This window comes from Lutjanus erythropterus, chromosome 12, assembly GCF_056507025.1.
Source record: "Lutjanus erythropterus isolate fLutEry1 chromosome 12, fLutEry1.hap2, whole genome shotgun sequence".
In the NCBI taxonomy this organism is placed as follows: Eukaryota; Metazoa; Chordata; class Actinopteri; order Lutjaniformes; family Lutjanidae; genus Lutjanus; species Lutjanus erythropterus.
Window position 1 is genome coordinate 5,104,911 of NC_139328.1, and position 18,928 is coordinate 5,123,838.

The window sequence follows — 18,928 nt, forward strand, 5'->3', positions numbered from 1 at the left end:
ACACCAGACCTTTAGAAGGAGAGTAGATCCACCCTCCTTGTGTGTAATTAAGCAGCACTTCTATGCAGGAATTCTGCAAATATAGATAGTTATAATACTCGAAATCCCCAATCTGACGCGCATAGGAACAAATAACATAAAAAAAAGTGCTGATGAGGAAACAGCAGGTTAATACAGGATGAAAAGAGGGGGGGGGAAGACCCACACAAAAAGAAAGAGCTTTTTAAAGAGGACCATTTGTAAAACAAGGAGTTTAAAGCCAGATTATAGGGCAACAATGACACAATCCCTTATGTTCATTCCTGTAATACGCTGTGAAGAGGAGGATTTATACTTTATTGTGGTGGAATGCATCCAGGCTGCCTTGTGTCTGCCTCTCCGTCTGCTGCTTGCCTCTTTAGGAAACGTTTTCCTCCTCCTGAGGCCAGGTGTAATCCCTGCACGGAGGAAACAGAGATGCCTCCAGCCAGCTGCTGATCAGCCTTATAATGGTTCAAGTATTACGAGCGATACCACCAGAGGGAAAAAAAAAATTCCTTCAATCCGGTCTAAAGCTCTCTGTGCACCGGCTGACTCGGCAGAGGATGGCGTTTGGTTTGGGTGGCTGGCTGCTGGATTTCTCCCCGACTCCTCTGCTCGTCTCCTGGTCTGAGGTGGATTGCATTGGATTGTCTTAATTGTCACTAATGACTAAATTGTCCCAACTATTTGCTTCATTAACTCTGCGTTAGCTCTATTAGGGAGGAACGGAGGCGAGGAGGAGACGGTAATTGAGAGTGTTAATGAAGGCAACATGATGAGTGCCATGCCGAAAGTAAAAGTAAAAGAAGTGCAATGTTTTTGCTTTTGACATCTTTGACAGATTGGTGGCATTTTATACTGAAATGATCTGAATAAATACATTTCAAAGAAAAATAAAAGGGATTTCCTTAACATAAATTTTAGTGTCAGTAATTACCCCTAATGCAGCAGGTATCAGCTCATCTCACCGCCTATAAAACCAACCGACTTGGGCTTTCATTCTGCTAAAACCGGCTCCAGATTAGGGTCTGATTGTCCGCAGTGGAACAGATACAGTGGGATTTTCTGCAGTTAAGACAGATGTTTCAGACGAAGTGAAGGGATTCTGGCTCCACAGAGGAGCTTTGGCTTTGTCGTCACTGTTAACATTTGGCCTCGTGAGCCCATTTCTTTTATTTGGAGTCTGGTCAAAGCACTGGGGGCCACACCCTGCGTCAATATTAGTGGTAAGAGGAAGGGACACACCAGAGTCAAACAGGACTTAAAATATACAAATTAGAGACTCCTGTGAATCTGTAGAGAGCATCACAGGAGGTTAAACTTCTACCGCGACACTTACTGTTAATGCAGGATTAAAATTATGACATAAATGTAACCCAGAGAAATCTGTAATTTTATTGAAGGTAACAATGTATTTCATTTAGCTGCTAGTTGCTATAACTTCTGGGGAAACGCAGGATACATCAGAGAGTGAGGATGGAAGTTGGTGAACATGACTAATGAATGAATGAAGGCATAAAACTTTAATGCATTACCTCATCCAAGAACACAGTTTCTGCCTGAGTCATGTCAGATAGATTATCATCGGCAATGATGGTTGTTTAACAACAAAGACAACAACTCCCATGATCCCACGCTACTTCACACCATCATCTAACTATGTCTTTTGTTATTCTTTTGATTAAGAGACCGCTTGCAGCAGAACTGACATACTGTACCTGTAAAATGTAATTACTAACATAGAAAATAATGAAAGTAAATATTCAAGGAGTCCTAAAATGCAATGTGCATGTGCCAGACCACGTGTTTAAAAAGATGCAACATGATACTGGACCTTTCTGTCCATGCTGTAAGATAAATGTTGTTGCTGTTGGGTGAAAACGGTGCTTTTGGTCACCCTTTATGTCTGTCTGTGGGTTTTACAGACATTTGATCAAGAGAATACTCACATCAGTAGCCACATTAGCTCACATCACGATGCCTTAAATATTAGTCTAGTCTGCCTGATTCATTGATCCTTTTTCTGATTGATGTTTGTGCAAGTCTATGGCTCTGCAAATACTGTTGTGTATTTATAAATGCACTGCGCTGTCCGTGGTGCTGAAATAGCAGGCGGATTTGTGATCACGACTTTCTGAGCCCCGCCCTTCGGTCAGTTTTGTCTCAGATCTATAATAGTCGTTCATGAGTTGGTTCGCTAGTCATCGGTTAACTAACCGTGCTCAAAGCTCCACTGGATCTTCAAACTGTCAGCAAAACCTATACTGCCAGCCCTCCTCCATCTTGAATAAACTTATGTACAGATGGGAGAAGTTAGCCATCAGAGCTTTCTGATTCACAGGATTTTTTTTTTCATTTCCTGAACAGTAACAATTTCGGACATACAAGGTTTCCGTCCAGCAGTGATGACGTGTATCTACTATTACTGTAGGCCTGCAAGTGAGTGAAATTTGAAACACTTCATAATTTTCAACAAAAATCACAATTTGTTTTGTTTGCATTCAAAAACAACACACTCCATTAGTCTCAGGAAATGTGGCAGTGCTGCAAAAATATTATTCAAATTGCATAATCCAGTAGGCCTTCAGTAGTTGATAGACATTTAGAACAGAATACGGAACAGAATATGGGCAGAAAAAAAAACTAAAATACGTTGTGCTGTTGGGGTTAGTCGATCAGAGGTCAGTCTGGAAGCGTTTCAGCAGATCTCTAAATACAGGAAAGCAAGTTAGACTGATTTTCAGAATGAGGAAAACTGAAATGACTCACAAAATCTGTAATCTAAATGTAAACAAAAAGGTCAAAAACCTCGATACCAAAAGTCAGATCACAAAACTGGAAACTGTTATCACTCCCCAGTCACTTGACAGAATCAACAACTTAAGTTATTATTATCTCCAGCAGACATGTAACTAATTACATATAATTTAATTACAAAATAAATGTAATTAGTTACTGAGAAAATGTTTAATCAAATCACAGTTACTGATCAAAATGTTATGTTTTAACCATTTATTGGTTTGCTTTGAACTTTTGTTTTTATGATCTCAAATATAATGTTTAACGTTCTTCTGATGTTTTATTTTAATGTATTTCTATGTTCTTGTAAAGCACCTTGAATTGTCTTGTGTCTGAATGATGCTATATGAATAAACTTGCCTTGCCTTACAGAGGGTCTTACATCCAAATATCCCTGTCAGGTTGCCTGTCAGAGATCTGCTAACATGTTTTTATATAGTATACATTTAGAATCTGACTACCATGTTGGCACCTTTGAACTTTTCACTGTTTTAATGTTTTCTTTTTTGTCTCTGCATCAAAAGTCCTGTCTGTCTGTAACTTTGTTGATGTTGTTTTGATCAGGTCTCTCAATAAGATCATATGTCTAAATAAAGGTTAATAAAAGTACGACCATTTTTGCCAATATTCCTGTAAAATGACCTCTATGCATATATTTGTACATGTAAGCATACAGCTGTTATCTCTTCATCTGTTACCTTGCTGTTATCTTCATCCATGCACTCAGTATGATATCATATTAATCACAGTTTCCTCAGTAATGTGCATGCATCCTCTTCACGTATGTGCACTTGTGTGGTCAGAGTATGAAATGTCTTTAAATGAGAGAAGTCCTGCAGCAGTTAGTTAACACACGTGAAAGTTCCTCCTCGCAGGTGGAAGCTTGTCAGTGTTACTCAGCTCTTCCAGGAAACTTAGACCCTCTCCTTATGATCTCTACCAGTTCAATCCTACAGTGTGTGAGATTTTTTTTTCTCTTGTTCTCTCTCTCTCTCTCTCCTTTTCTTTCTCATTCTCTCTCCTTCTCCGCCACTCTCTCCAGTTTTTTCCTCTCCTCTTTTTCAACACATAGGTGGATTAAGGCAGAGGGGCTTTTGTTTAGATAAAGCGAAGGATTAGGGAGAGATTTGCCCCCATAAAGTTGTGGGCTTAATGGGCCTTTTATCCCTGCATGTCCCTAAAGCTGTGTTGCCTCTGGATTAGGACTATACAATGGGGCCCCTTGTGCAGAGGGATCCGGGCCAGAGAGAGCGAGAGGGAGAGAGAGAGAGGAGAGAAGGCAAGGAAAAAGAAATGAGACAGAAGGACTGAGACAAGGGAGAAAAAGAGGGCAAGAAGAAAGAGAGGAGGGGATGGATGGAGAGAAAAAGAGGGGGAATTATACAGCTTTTAGAGGAAACTGACAGGTTGAAAACTTTTAGAGGAGGGATTTGCAGAGGAGATCCTGAGATCTTGTCAGCAATAAAAGGGATTTCAGGAGGATTCAGAGGCGTGGTGCTGACAATAAACCGCAAAATTGTCGCTGTCTTTTTAAATTTCATTTATCTAATACGTTCTAAAAAAGAGAGAGAAGTAAATAGGGAGAGTGGGTCTTACTGCGGAAGTGCTGCTAATAACGTGTCTGAGAGGTGGCTCCTGGCAAATTGCTTTGTTATTCTTGTCAAAAAGGTCTCCTGCAAGAAGTCGATTTTAAAATACACATCAAAATGATTAATTGCTGTGGGATGAACAGATGCTGAAATACCCTTGAATGGTGCCGGGGAGGCTGAGGCTTGCTGGATTGCACACCTAATGTATTCATGAAGTTGCAGAAACATCATTAAGAGTATTAATTAGCTATTAGAGAGCAGAATTTGCCAGAATTAAAGATCATTTTGTGCCTCACATCTCTATCAAATATCTCAATTAATGAGGAATATTTTTTTATTTGATACATTTTAAAATAGTCAGTTTTACCGTCAAAGAAAAAATTAAATCAGGTTAAACTGAATGGATTTTTTACATTAAGTCAATAAAAACAACTTTTATCATTTAGGACATCTTACAATAATCAGTTTGCTCCAACTTTAAAAAATGGTTTGTGTGGAGCTAAAATTTTTTAAATTCAGGACAGCTTGAAATAATTGGTTTGCACCATCTTCATTAAAAAATACAGGTTAAACTAAAGAAATTGCTCACATTGAGTCAATGTCAATTTTTTGTTTGACTGGTTACTTCAATTTCTTTAAGTTGATCCATCGATTTTTTGTTTTAGTGTACAGAAGAGCAAGTTCACTTCAAATTCTGTGAATTATGCAAAGGAGAAAAAAGAGGAGGCTCAAAGGGGTTAAACCTGACAGGAGATCAATAAAGAAGTTGACATGTATCCTGGCACAGACGTTTTTTTTTTCTTAAAAAGAAACAGTTTACTCACTCTGCAGGGTTTAAATCTACCCGAGTTTAAGGGACTTTTGCCAAATTAACATTTCTAAAATTTTGTTTTTGCTCGTCAACTGGAGGTCATTGTTTGCGCACCTTGTATTCAGCGGTGCATGGCTGGGTACAGGGGTAAGGGGAGCTGTTTTTTGGCGTTTAAGCCCTTCAGATGCGCTGGACAGCTCTAGTCGCTCTAAGGAGCTTTAGGTGGAGAGGCGCTGAGAAGAAACTCTTTCTCGCTTTAATTGCTTTAGAGACGGTCCTCACAAAGAGACAGTGGCCAGATTTACCTCCCGTTTAAGTTCTTATTTCCATTGGTTCACAAGTTAATCCTCTTTCTTTCTCAGACCTCGGAGGAAAAAAAAAAGCGAGTGATAGGAGCCTACCAAGGCGACAGAACCAGAGAGGCACACGAGTTTTTCCAGGCGAGGGGAGAAAGACTTTGAAGCACACATGGAAAAAGTTTTAGGAAGCTGAAAAGAAACAGATTTAGAGGGAAAAGACGCACCATGGAGGTGAAATTTCAACTACATCAATTATACCAGATAATAATAATAATAATAATAATAATAATAATAATAATAATAATAATAATAATAATAATTTTAAGGCCTGGATAAAATGTAAATACTTTCTACTTAATTCAACATTTAAGAAAATAAACACATCCAATCCGTCTCAGTCACTTTCTGTCATTCTTTCTCTTTTATTGTTTTGTATTTCAACATTCAAAATATTTTTAAAAAAACTAGAATAAAGTATATATGAGCGGTGTTTTTTTAAATGCATGACCTTTTGACATAAAAAGCTGAAATGACGTTTTGTTTCTTAAAATAAACGAACATTATTAAAAAAAAAACACCACCTCTCACCTCCTTCACCGTCTCTCTCTCTCTCTCTCTCTCTCTCTCTCTCTCTCTCTCTCTCTCTCTCTCTCTCTCTCTCTCACACACACACACACAGTCATAACTTTTCAAGTTTCTGATAAATGTCCACAAACCACTGATTGTCTATTCTGGGTGCACTCTTGTTTCATGGACATAAATATTCTCTCCTCCATGAAATCTTTTGTCTGCTGTTCAGAGTGTGTTCAGACTGAGAAACATGGTCAGAGATAAAACTGCGTTATAGGCCGCGCACTTTTCCCAAAGAATCTCCCAACAAAATATGCAAGCTTTACATTAAAAGGCTACTTTGCGCTGCCCTTAATTCCCTACCTAAACGGTTTTGCTCCGGGAGAAGAAATCTTCTCTAAAAACCCTTCAAGAAGAGAAGGGCATTATTGCCCTAATCCTCTTACCCGCAGTCATTTTAAGACAGGGGTTTTTGGAGGCTGAGATGGCGTCTTGTCTTCCCTATCCCATCCCAAATCCTTCCAGGCCGGGAGAGAGTCTAAAGGCAGCGCCCTGGCATCTATTAGCCATCTCTCTCTAAAGTCTCTCTCTCCCTCTCTCTCTCTTTCTCTCTCTCTCTCTCTCTCCTCCAGTGGCGTGGAGAAAAAGCCCAAAAGCAAACAAACTAAAGGTTGGTTGCTTTGCCTCACAAAAAACACTAAGGAGAGGCAATTGGATTCATGCTCCAAGAGGATATATCTGAAAAAAACAAAAACATTTTAAATCTGGTTTACCTCAAGGCTGTGAATGTTTAAAATTCATTGACAATGTCTTCTACTTATTTTTTTTATTATTGTTTTTAATGTGAATATCATTCATATTTATTTATTTATTTGGATCCCCATTAGCCACTACCGAAGTATAGCAACTACTCTTATAAACATTACATCATAATATAAATCAATTAAAAATTCAAGGCAAAAGGAGACAAAACAAACAAATAACACGCTACAAAAAAACAATATTACAGTGACAGGAACATTTTACTGACTTGAACTCAAGAAACATTTTTCCCCCGATTATTTTTATTTTTACTAGTTACTAGATTTGCAAATAAAAAGAAGTATCCTACATTTTTTATCGACCACAAATCAGTATCTACACATTTTGCCAAAACTGAACGATTAAAAAGCTTAAATCTCCACATTTTGGGAATGTTTATCAATTTCATTAAATAAAAAAAGGTGTTGTAGACAGACACGGAGGGATTTAGCGAACATTATGTGCTTAAATTGATCATATTTGAAAATAACTCCAGAAGTCAGTGCGCCAGAGTCTGCGGCCGGACGATCAGCGAGCTTGTTTACGTGACTGACAGCACGGGGAGCCAATAGAAAGCCAGCGTGGCCCCCGCGAGGCTCTCCTTAAAATCCCTCCGCCGGGCTCTCGCGCACCAGCAGATGGCGGCGCGAGACGCGGCGAATCGAGCACGAGAGGCGCAGGAGCAGGTGGAGCGCGAGCGAGCGGACCTGAAGTGAAGCAACAGACTGGATGAGTTTTACGCTGCTGCCCCCTCGACCTGATAATACCACTGTGGGACAAACGGAGGGGCATTAAAAAAAAACAAAAAAAAACAACGAACCGACACTCCGCAGGTGGAAGAAGAGAAACCTGAAGAGGTGAAGCAGCTCGGATTGTCTGAGTACGAAGTAACGGAGAATACTGCTCTACAGAAGGGGTAAAACTTTTTACCATCTCGTTAAATAATTCGCACATTTGCGGTTTTTTTTAATGGTGTTGAAAAATGTTTTAATGACTATGAATGAACGTTTTCATCAGCCAGTCTCTAAAATAATTCACGCAAAATTCCGGGTATCTCTAAATGAAAGTGATTCGTATACGGCTCATTTATTTTATATTGTTTTCAAGGTTTTAAAAGTGGTTGGACTTTGGATAAAGTGCTCGACATTACGTTGACTTGTTAACGGCTTGCTTTCGTAACAAATCGCTATCTGACTGAAGAGATAAAGAAATTAAATCGGGATGCCAAGTCCACTTTAAGACAGGTGACACGTGAAACTTCCTCGTGTTTTCCTTTAATTCATCGCCCCTCTGTAGCATCCTCACAGAACATCATGTTGGTTGTTTATAGAACAATAACATCGGATTTAATGTGATGAAGAAGTGAAATTGTGATTTTAAGCGTATAAAAATATATAATTTATTCTCATGGTGCTGGAAAAGCTTGAAAATGCACCTTGAAAATTATGGAGAAGTGTTTGAATTTGACTTTGAAGAAAGCGCAGGAAACATGTGAAGTTCATTGTGTTTGAGAAGTGAACAAAAAATAAAGCCTGCATGTTATTCCTTTGACATAACGTATAATTGTATTGTTCAACTGAGTGGAGACGAGAGCAGTTCTTCCTTGTAAACGCGTATTTGTTATCATAAATCTGGCTCATAGTTTAAGGTTTCAGTGTGTATCCTAAAATTAACCCTGGCATGAAAGCTAGTATTCATAAAGTTTACATCACAAATGAAATGATACACAATCAAACTACAATAAAAGGATTATTTCAGCACAAACTCAAAAATGACCTGAAATGACATCCCTAAAATAAAACAGCCTCCTGTACGTGATTCATTTTGCTTACACACATATGATCACTTGAGTTTAAAATTAATTTAAAAAAATCAAAATTACTCTACAGTGATACAAACAGGGGCACAACATAAGAATTTAAGGGTTTTCTCTTTTAAATTTCGCGCATTTTTGTTACAAAATAAAGATAACTGCTGCTGTGATATTGTGATGTTAAAATGCTTTAATATACTTGATACACGCTGACAATTAAATCACACGCGTCGAAATACCTTTAAATATCAATCTGGCTGCTGCTTAACAAATAACCTTCGTAATAATAACCGCTGACGCTCGCCCTCTGACAGTTTACACTGTGACACAGCAAAGAGCAGATTGTCAGGTCGACTCTCGGCCCCTGGGGGCTGTTAGCAAATAACATTTTTCCTAATTTAGTCGGATCAAAGAGTCGCACTGTACATGCCAATTTACATAATGACGGTTTGATAATCGAAGCATTGAGCAGGGCTGCCAGGAGGGCCCAGCGCCTGGAGCAGGGAGAGGCTTATGAATGACAATAACAGCGCTGACAGGCTCACAGTGATGAGCTATTGTGCTGAATTTGATATGGGCAGGAGGATACAGGCTGTAACCAGAGATGTGGTGGTAAATATAAAAGGTGGGTAAAGCCACTAAGGCAGGCTTAAAGCTAAAAAGTTTACTTGCGCACAAAATAGGAGGAGGAACTGTCCAAAATATGCAGCTGAAATCAAGATATCTTCTCTGCAGAGTTACTGCACGGTGACAAAATGAGATTAAAATCACTTGTACAGGCTTTAATCAGTGTTTGCAGGTGAACAAACAGAAATCTGTACAGTTTGAGAAACGTTTATAGATGCACTGTAAAAGTAAACAATTTGTTGTGACCTAAAATTGAATGGATTGGAAAAGGAAAGTTGAGGTAATCTGCAATGATACAAAACAAACAGTAAAGCAAATCAAGTAATAGTAAACCTGAGAAAACACGTTCAGCAAGCTTAAGATATTCAGTCACACTGAAAAATATTTATAACACTGAACATTTATTAGAATTTATTACTAGACAAATTTGAAACTGATCACCACCATGGTTTGCAGCATTTTCATTATTATGAAAACAAACAACCAAATTTAATCAAGACAAACAGCAAGTTTTCATCATTTAGGCCTACTGTTCTCTTCAAACAATTTCTTAAAAAAGGTCTCAGGACTCTCAAACAATCAAACAATGCATGCTAAAGTCTGCTAATAGGCCAAACGTAATTTAATTTGTTGATTAAAGTCTGCACTGTACATTCAATCAACTCATCATTTTAAGTCAAAAGACTTTTCAGAGTATAAGAAGTCATGTTTTGTTTTTTTAGTTCTGAAGGGTCCTGAAAATAAATTGAAATTGTACACTTAACTTACATAAATAAAACTTGTATATTTACGTTAAGTTAATTAGAAAAAGATTAGTTGATTCCACTATTTTTTTAGTGTACGTATGCATTTTTTCTTTTATACATTTTGTGTGATTTAATCCAAAATAACAAAATGTACGGCTTTATTTTCAGAGAAAACATGCAGAAAAAAAGAAGGGAAAAAACGCTGTTGAGAAAAAATCGTTGGCCTATCACTGGAACACACACGTGCACACACGCGCGCGCACCGGCCCACGCGCACACGCGGGATCTCCAACCCAGAGCTAACCAGCCAGTCCCACTGTACGTCCGTCCGTGTCAGCGGTGATGATAAATGGAGGGCCTCGCAGTCGAAACCTATTTGCACTTCCATTAGACGGGGAGCCAAATGGGGATCAACATGCATATTTTTACCCGCGGAGAAGCCATACATCTCAGCCAAAACGTTGCCCCGGGGCGATGGGATAAGAGGCCGCCAGAGAGGGGAAGGGGAGGAGGGGGGAGAGCGGGGAGGGAGGCGGGTGGAGGGGGGGGGCTCCATTCAACTCAAATACTTGGGGGAGTAAAGTAAATGTTTAGCGAAGCACCTTCTGTCCCGGCGAATTAAACTATTCCCCACTGCCCTCTGATCACATTCATCAGCCGCCGCAGCCACTTAATAGGCTGGGAATGGGCACTGCGGGCATCACACACACACACACACACACACACACACACACACACACACACACACACACACACACACACACACACACACACAGGCAGAGAAAACTGCCTCTTACAAAAACGACCACCCAGTATTTTCTGTTTTATATGATAGGGTTACAATAGCTAGTTATTATTTTTATTATTATTATTATTATTATTATTATTATTATTATTATTATTATTATTATTATTGTAGAATAATATATTATAAAATGATCACCCGAATACTGACATTCAGTGTATTAAACTAACAATTATCAAGGTATAATCAAAAGATGTGAACCAGTAGGTCACATAAAAAAAAAACCTGGGTCAAATTGACATCAGTTAAGTTTCAAATTACAACAAATATTCTGGATAATTTCAGAGCATGGAGCAATTTAAATAGTACAATAATAATAATAATAATAATAATAATAATAATAATAATAATAATAATAATGAAAACACTTAAATACTTGTAACAACAAATTATGTTTTTATGAATTTGTTGATGTTCAAATCCTCTAATGAATTAATTGAAATGAGCAAAAACTTGGTGCCACTGTAAATTTCTTTCTTTTCTGATTTAAACTTTTCTGAACATGATGTAATGCGGTTTTATGCATAACAGTGCAATGAGAGGTGTGAAAGAAAATTCTGAGTTGTATTTACTGAAAATATTTGAGTTGGCTTAATAAATAATTTTAATCTCACTGTAATAAGAGAAAATGTACTATTAACTCCAAATATTTAAGCTCTGATAACCTCTAACTTTTGAAAACAATAGTGTGGCAACTGATTCAATTTTTTGAGCACTGCTAACTTCATTAGGGTTTACAGTGATGGGCTAAATAAATCATTGTAAATTAATAAAATTAAATAAAACAACGACAAAAATAGCGCCTGAAAGTTTTGTACCTCAGTCTTAAAACCTTGCTCAGTTCCCTGGACACTGTTACCTGTCGTGGAGCAGAAAGATTTATATCTCCTCCCTGTGGTCTCTCTGTAATAGTTATTATAACTGTTTGGGCCTCCGAGATATTCCCTCCTGTCAGCCTCCTCCGTGCTAATACATATCTAATCGTGTCCTCCAGCGTTTCATCTATGAAAATCTCGGTCGTGAAGGAGAACTACAAAATAGAGTTTGGGACTTTGCTGCCACGTGAAAGACTCTAACATGGTTGGTTTTTTCCTTCAAGAAATTATTCTGCCCCTATCATTAAAAGCTGCACGTATATGGGCCAATATGTTAATTATAAATAACAGAAAATTACCCCAAATAAATGTCAAGCTTAGCTGTTAAAAAATGAATTTCACATTCACATTTCACATTACCGTAATCATAGCCTATTAAAATATAATCCTGCTATCCGGTTGCAGGTTTTTGCCACCGAGACCCGGAACAAATCTGCTTATTTCATTTTCCAACACATTTCATCAGCGCCTTGATCTGTCAAAGCAACGTTTTCAATGGGGATTTGGGCTTCTCCGGGATCATAGAAGCGACGTGAATAAATTCATGAATAAGGCATCCGTCACGGTTCATTATGACAACGAGCGATAATTACCCCAATTAAAAGTCTTTTGTATAATTAATGGATTGAACAGAGCGATAATTGGATGTTAATGGATAACACGTTTGTCTGAGTGCGCACATTAAAATCTGTCGGCCCTTGAGCGGCAAGACCTGCTGACTTCTAATAAAAAGCTCAGTGGATCTGCCAGAAATAGATGATTTTGTTCCTCTTATAAAAACGAAGGGTTGATCTATTTATCTATCTATCCGAAAATCACAATGACCATCCTCTCCTCTGTTCCGCAGGTAAGTGACCTCTCCCAGGATGCAGCACTACGGTGTGAACGGCTACTCTCTGCACGCCATGAACTCTCTCAGCGCCATGTACAACCTGCACCAGCAGGCCGCGCAACAGGCGCAGCACGCGCCCGACTACCGGCCGTCCGTGCACGCGCTCACACTGGCCGAGAGACTCGCTGGTAATTGAGTGCACGCTCACACACACACACACACACACACACACACACACACACACACACACACACGGTTTTCCTGGCTTGCACACTAAAAACCACTGGGTTAAAATTTTGTGGTTAATATGGCGCCAACGTGTTTGGGGTTAAGTTGACCCAGTGTTGGTGTTATTTTTATGTTACTGTTGGCTCACTGGATCAGTTGCCCCTCAGTTGGGTGAGTTTTTACCGCAGCCTGACTGATATATCAGCCGTTTGATATTATCGGCCGATATTGGATGTTCTGCGTATTCTTCATGATATCATTCTAAGAGTAATATCATGATAATGGTAATATTATGACTTGTTGACAGAATGATGTCATAAAGTTACACACACCAACAAGAAGCGTGGCTTAAAGCAAAACTAACATTGGTATCAGTACAACAAAACGTCAAAGAGAACAAGAAAACTGGAACATCAAAAGGGGGAAATATAATTTCACCACCTGAACCACCAGATGCCCCCTGGTTGAGTTCAAGCAGAGCAAAAACTGCTGTGAGCTCTAAACCAAAATATTAAAGTATAAATATTATTCAAATTATTATGATATCATTCAGTCAAGAATATTTTTAATGCAGAATACCCTGAAATATCGTGATATTATTTTAAGGCCATATTACTCACTCCTGATGCAGATTATTTTTATTTGTCAGCTTTATAAGAATAATTCAGAATTCAGGTTTAATATATAGATATAATTTGCTCTATCTGTGTCTTTTATTTGGAGTTGTTAATGTTTACTTAACATATTGGTGAAAGTTCAGTGTACAACAAATATCTTAGGCACAAATGTTTGATAACTTTTGAGGGATCATGCAAAAAAGAGTGTTTACAGGCCTATCTATTCTATACAGTGTAAATGTACAATATAGGCGTGCTTTTGCTCCCTAACTTGGTTTATGACCATGACAACTAACAAGGTTAACAAGTTTTACAGGCGGCTGATTTGTAGCTAAAATATCGTTTTGAATACTTTGGTTATCATAGTAAATTTTTACTCACTCAGGCTCCTGTTTCACTCTGACATTCATGCAGATAAAGTCATAATCCCACCATGCCCAGTAAAATAAACTTGCCGTGTGTTTTTTCCTTTCCAACGGCTGCGCATTTCAAGACATCATCCTGGAGGCTCGCTACGGCTCCCAGCACCGCAAACAGCGCCGCAGCCGCACGGCCTTCACCGCACAGCAGCTGGAGGCGCTGGAGAAGACTTTCCAGAAGACGCACTACCCGGATGTGGTGATGAGGGAGCGGCTGGCCATGTGCACCAACCTGCCCGAGGCCCGTGTGCAGGTACGAGTACACACCTAACGGGAAAACACTGCAAAGTGGACACAAGCACACTGATATTTATGTGTGCTGGCTGCGGTTTAAAGGGGCATTCCGTGTTTAATTGTGGTGTTGCGTGTATTTCTGTTATTACTGGTGTGATTTTAGTACAGATTTTCTATCTTATGTGGACAAGTTTTATTTAGTATTCATGTTGTATCACCTACATTTGTGGGCGTGGTCTAGCCTAATTTGGGATGACACATTTTTAGGCTGCCTTATTAAAAAAAAAACACACCTTTACACAGCTTTAGATGTAAACAGTGACTGCATTATTATCAATACAGAAAAAGATTTTAGAAGGTACTTATGGCACAATTAATGCTAAAATTAGCTGAAACTGTTTAAATGAAAATATTAAAATAGTTCAAACTGACTAAAAGTTTGATTGTGATGCTTCTGTTACAGCCTTCATTCATTTAATTCTTCAAAAAAATCTTTAGTTCATGGGGAAAGATAAAATACAGAGTTGCATAACAATTATGTAATGCAACATAGCATTTATAGCTACTGCTAATTTCTGACGCCTGTTCCTGAAGTGCCTTTAAATTAAAACAAGACATAAAACTTGTTCACAGACAACAAGGTTAAACTTAATAAGCTATCAGTATATTTTTTCCCTCACTGGAGCAGGAATAAAACTTGCCAGCAGACTCACATACACATATAAATGAAGCTGCAACAAGTAGTCGACTAATCGACTAGTTGGCAACTATTAAATTAATTGCCAACTATTTACTACTATAACCGTTTAATTATTTTGAGTTAGATTTTAGGAAAAAAATGTCCAAATTCTATGATTTCAAATTCTCAAATGTTCATATTTTATGGTTTCTTTAGTTTTCTATGACAGTAAACTGAATTTCTTTGGATTAATCAGTAATGAAAGGCTTGTTCTTGCTGGCACTTATTATATTTTGGGCTTTTAAAATGTAAATCATTTGACACTGACTCAAATCAATCATTTTGAGTGTGATGAAGTCCCTGCTGCTTGTTCTCCCTCTCATTCGCCCTCTTCTCCACTCTGCCACCAGGTCTGGTTCAAAAACCGCAGAGCCAAGTTCCGTAAGAAGCAGCGCAGCCTCCAGAAGGAGCAGCTTCAGAAGCAGAAGGAAGCGTCAGGCGAAGGAGGGAGCGAGAAGGAGGACGCGCCTCCCTCCACCACTATCCTTCCTGACACCCAGCTCCCTCCTTCATCGTCGTCGTTGTCCTCCTCCTCCTCCTCTCTGGAGACAGAGGGTCCTGTGGTTCGTCCCGTACCGCTGGACATGGAGCTGAACGTCACGTCAGCAGAACACTCCGGCAGCGAGTCGGCGACGGAGGATAACGCCACAGATAAGGAGGATGAGAGTAAACCTCCGAGAGAGGAGATGAAGGGTGAGAGAGCAGTGACTCCTGGAGACGTCTCTCCGACTTGCAAAAGACTCAGCCCGAAACCAGGTAAGAAAACTCTTTATTGTAACTGAAAAAACAGCATACGTGCTGCCCTAAAATTTTAGGTTGACTGAATTTGAAAAGACAAGTGGAGGTTATTCAATAATGAGTCAAAAAAAACTCTCCTGATTGAATAAACTTAATATTAATTCAGTTGTACTTGAGAAAACATGTTCAATGAGCTTAAGACATTCAGTTGAACCAAAAACTCTTCAGTCACACTGACAAACATTTATAAAAGTTAACATATATTATGTTTTATTAACTTTTAATCAGCTGTTTTAATACTAATTTTCACTATGATTCACAGTTTTTTTGTTATTGTAAAAACAAGTAACAGGTAGAGAGAGGAGAGTCTGCTGATGTTTCTTTAGAAACTTAATTTACTGAGTTGATTGAACTCCATACAGTACATTCATTCAACTCAAAAAACTTAGAAGAACTCCTTTAAGTTTATAAGTTCTGAAAAACATTTTAATAATTTGATTAAACAAAACATATTTATGTTGGGTGAATGACAAGATTAGTTGATTCCACTAAACTCCTGTATAATTGGTTCATGGCATCCACCATTTGCTGACCATAATCATTGAATTTTAAGTTGACTGAATTTGAAAAGACAAGTTGAGGTAATTTATGTAATGATTTAAGAGAGACTGTTCTTGTCTAATAAACTTGATAGTAATTCAGCTGTGCCTGACAAAATACGTTCAATAAACTAAAGATACGAAGTTGAACCAACAATTCTTCAGTTATGCTGAAAAACATTTAAACCATTTAACATTTATTACAGTTTATTAACAACTAATTCAATGCTGATCTTCACCACGGTTCACAGTGTTTTTATTATTGTAAAAACAAGCAACCTTAGACAGCAAGTTTTCATCATATATTTTCTTCAAAATATATAAAAAAGGAGGGTCTCAGGAAGTTTTGACTCCTACACAATGCATGCTGGGAAGTCTACTAACATGCTGATCACGTTCCTTTAAAAATTAGTTACTTGAACTCTATTTCAAGTCAAAAGATTTAAAGTTAGAATAACTCAGCAAAGTTTAGAAGTGTTTTAAACTGAATCAACTTGAATAAATAAACCTTCACGTTAACTTATTGAGAAAAGATTAGCTGATTCCAGTAAATTCCTGTATGATTTTTTTTCAGTGTGTCTTTATCCTTCACAGACACAAACTGACTATAATAATTAAATGTCTCCCCTCTTCTCTCTGTCCAGACTCTCCCCTGGTGTCTCCGTCTGTGACCCCCTCGTCCTCCGGCAGTGGCCTGGCCGGCAGCGCTCCTCTCTCTCAGAGCCACTCTTACTCCTCCTCCCCTCTCAGCCTGTTTCGTCTGCAGGAGCAGTTCCGCCAGCACATGGCCGCCACCAACAACCTGGTTCACTACCCCGCGTTCGACCTCGCCGCCCCGTCTTCACTCCCCTACCTGGGCATGAATGTTAACATGCCCCCCGCGCCGCTGGGCTCTCTGCCCTGCCAGTCCTACTACCAGTCCCTGTCCCATCACGCCCAGCAGGTGTGGAACAGCCCGCTGCTGCAGGCGTCGGCTGCGGGCGGCCTCTCCAGCCACAACAACAAGACCACCAGCATCGAGAACCTGCGTCTGAGGGCCAAACAGCACGCTGCCTCGCTGGGACTGGACACAATGTCTAACTGAGACTCAGATTGTACGGAGGACAATGTAAACCAGGCCAGAGCCTCGGCCTGAGCGTCACCCCATCCTACTGCGTGTCTGTGTGACTGTGATAGTTCTCTAGGAACCTCATACTGACCCCACCCGTCTCCAGTAGAGGGCCACAGGACATGCAGAGATGTCCAAAAACAAAACATGCAGAGGACCTACAGAACTCCATTCAACGGCTTTTCAAGACAGACCACACCTCCACGGCTTGTTTCACTCCTCTAAGCTTCTGTTGCAGCTCAAGGTCCAAAAGTACACTCAGTGAAAATATAAACACAACACTTTTGTGTTTGCTCCCATTTTTCAAGAGATGAACTTAAATATCTAAGACTTCTTCTGTGCACACAACAGATTTATTTCTCTTGAATTTCAAACACACAAGATAATCCATCTACCACTCTAAAATGTGCAGTTTTATCCTGAAAAAGAAATTTGTTTGGCACTGAACTGGCTATTTCACTTCTCTTACGACTCTTCTTCTGATTGGCTTACCCTAATAGTGTTACACTGATCCTAACCAATCACTCTTCATGCCTAAACCTAACCAAACCAACCAATGAAGGCAGTGAGTACTAGCTAATCAGAGGCAGAGACTTTGTGAAAAAAATTGACAGAAATAACCTTTTTTGTGCACAGAAGTCGTCTTACATTTTTACTTCAACACATGCAAAATGAGAGCAAAAATAAAAGTGTTGCTTCTATATTTCTGTTGAGTGTAAAACCTCGGGAAAAGAAAACCCACAAGATACTGAACACTGCTCGAATAATGTGACGGATCAAGTGAATGTCCCAACTCGGAGGACAGTGAACGTGTCCATGACTCACAAGATGACGTTATGCTGGACCTTCTTCACATCTGAAATAATAATAATAAAAAAAGAATCACTGGACACAGCTGATGATGAATGCACTCTGTTTAAAAGACAATGCAAATAATGTTTACAAGGATAATGTGAATAAATGAGGCACTTTTGAAGGAATTAGGCTCGTTGGCCGGGAGGGAAAAAAGGCATCGCTCGTGCAGCAAAGAGACCATTTCTGTCACAGGACCGTTGACATTTCAATTAAGCAGCGCGGTTATGTACATAGCATGTACTACATAACAGCACATAAATAAAAATAAACTTCCAGGCAGCCATGTTGTCCTCAACAGCATAATTAAAAGTGACTAATTTACCAGTTTAATGGCCAGTAATATGCCACTTTGTACAGAGGCTGGCTTGATAATGAGAAAATGATTTCAGTGACTAAATTCTCAAAGCTTTTAATTACATTTTGCCCTGGGCTGAGGGAGCTGGGGCAAATGCAATTATGAACATGCATACCATTTAAGACTGCCTTTATGAATTCAAAAGGTCTGTCTGTGCACTAAAACGCTCAATTAAGGAGGCGTCGCTTTACCATGAGCTGATCGGTTTCCTCTGAACAGAAAATGATAAACAAAATTCGGACTTTTTGAATTTAAACGTCTGGACCCACTCTTTATTCTCGCCTTAATATTCTCTTGAGGAAACATGCGGCTTTTCATTGAGAGTCAGACTGACTGTTAGCACTTGATATGAGGAGAATCACACACGTCTCTGATGTTTTTTCTGTTAATGTGTTCTGGAAGCTAATGTCTTCACATGAAAAAAAAATGCACATTATTTTAGTATGTA

At 39.0% G+C, this 18,928-nt stretch overlaps 1 protein-coding gene across 1 annotated transcript; it reads left to right on the plus strand.

Annotated features, from left to right (window-relative positions):
- Positions 1-7,474: 7,474 nt before the first annotated feature.
- On the plus strand, positions 7,475-17,700 carry dmbx1a (diencephalon/mesencephalon homeobox 1a). Its single transcript, XM_084732136.1, has 5 exons — positions 7,475-7,808; positions 12,607-12,776; positions 13,927-14,105; positions 15,176-15,581; positions 16,807-17,700. Exons 2-5 carry the CDS (start codon positions 12,623-12,625, stop codon positions 17,244-17,246), a joined length of 1,179 nt encoding a protein of 392 aa, XP_084588262.1. The 5' UTR covers positions 7,475-7,808; positions 12,607-12,622; the 3' UTR covers positions 17,247-17,700.
- The last annotated feature ends 1,228 nt before the right edge of the window (positions 17,701-18,928 follow it).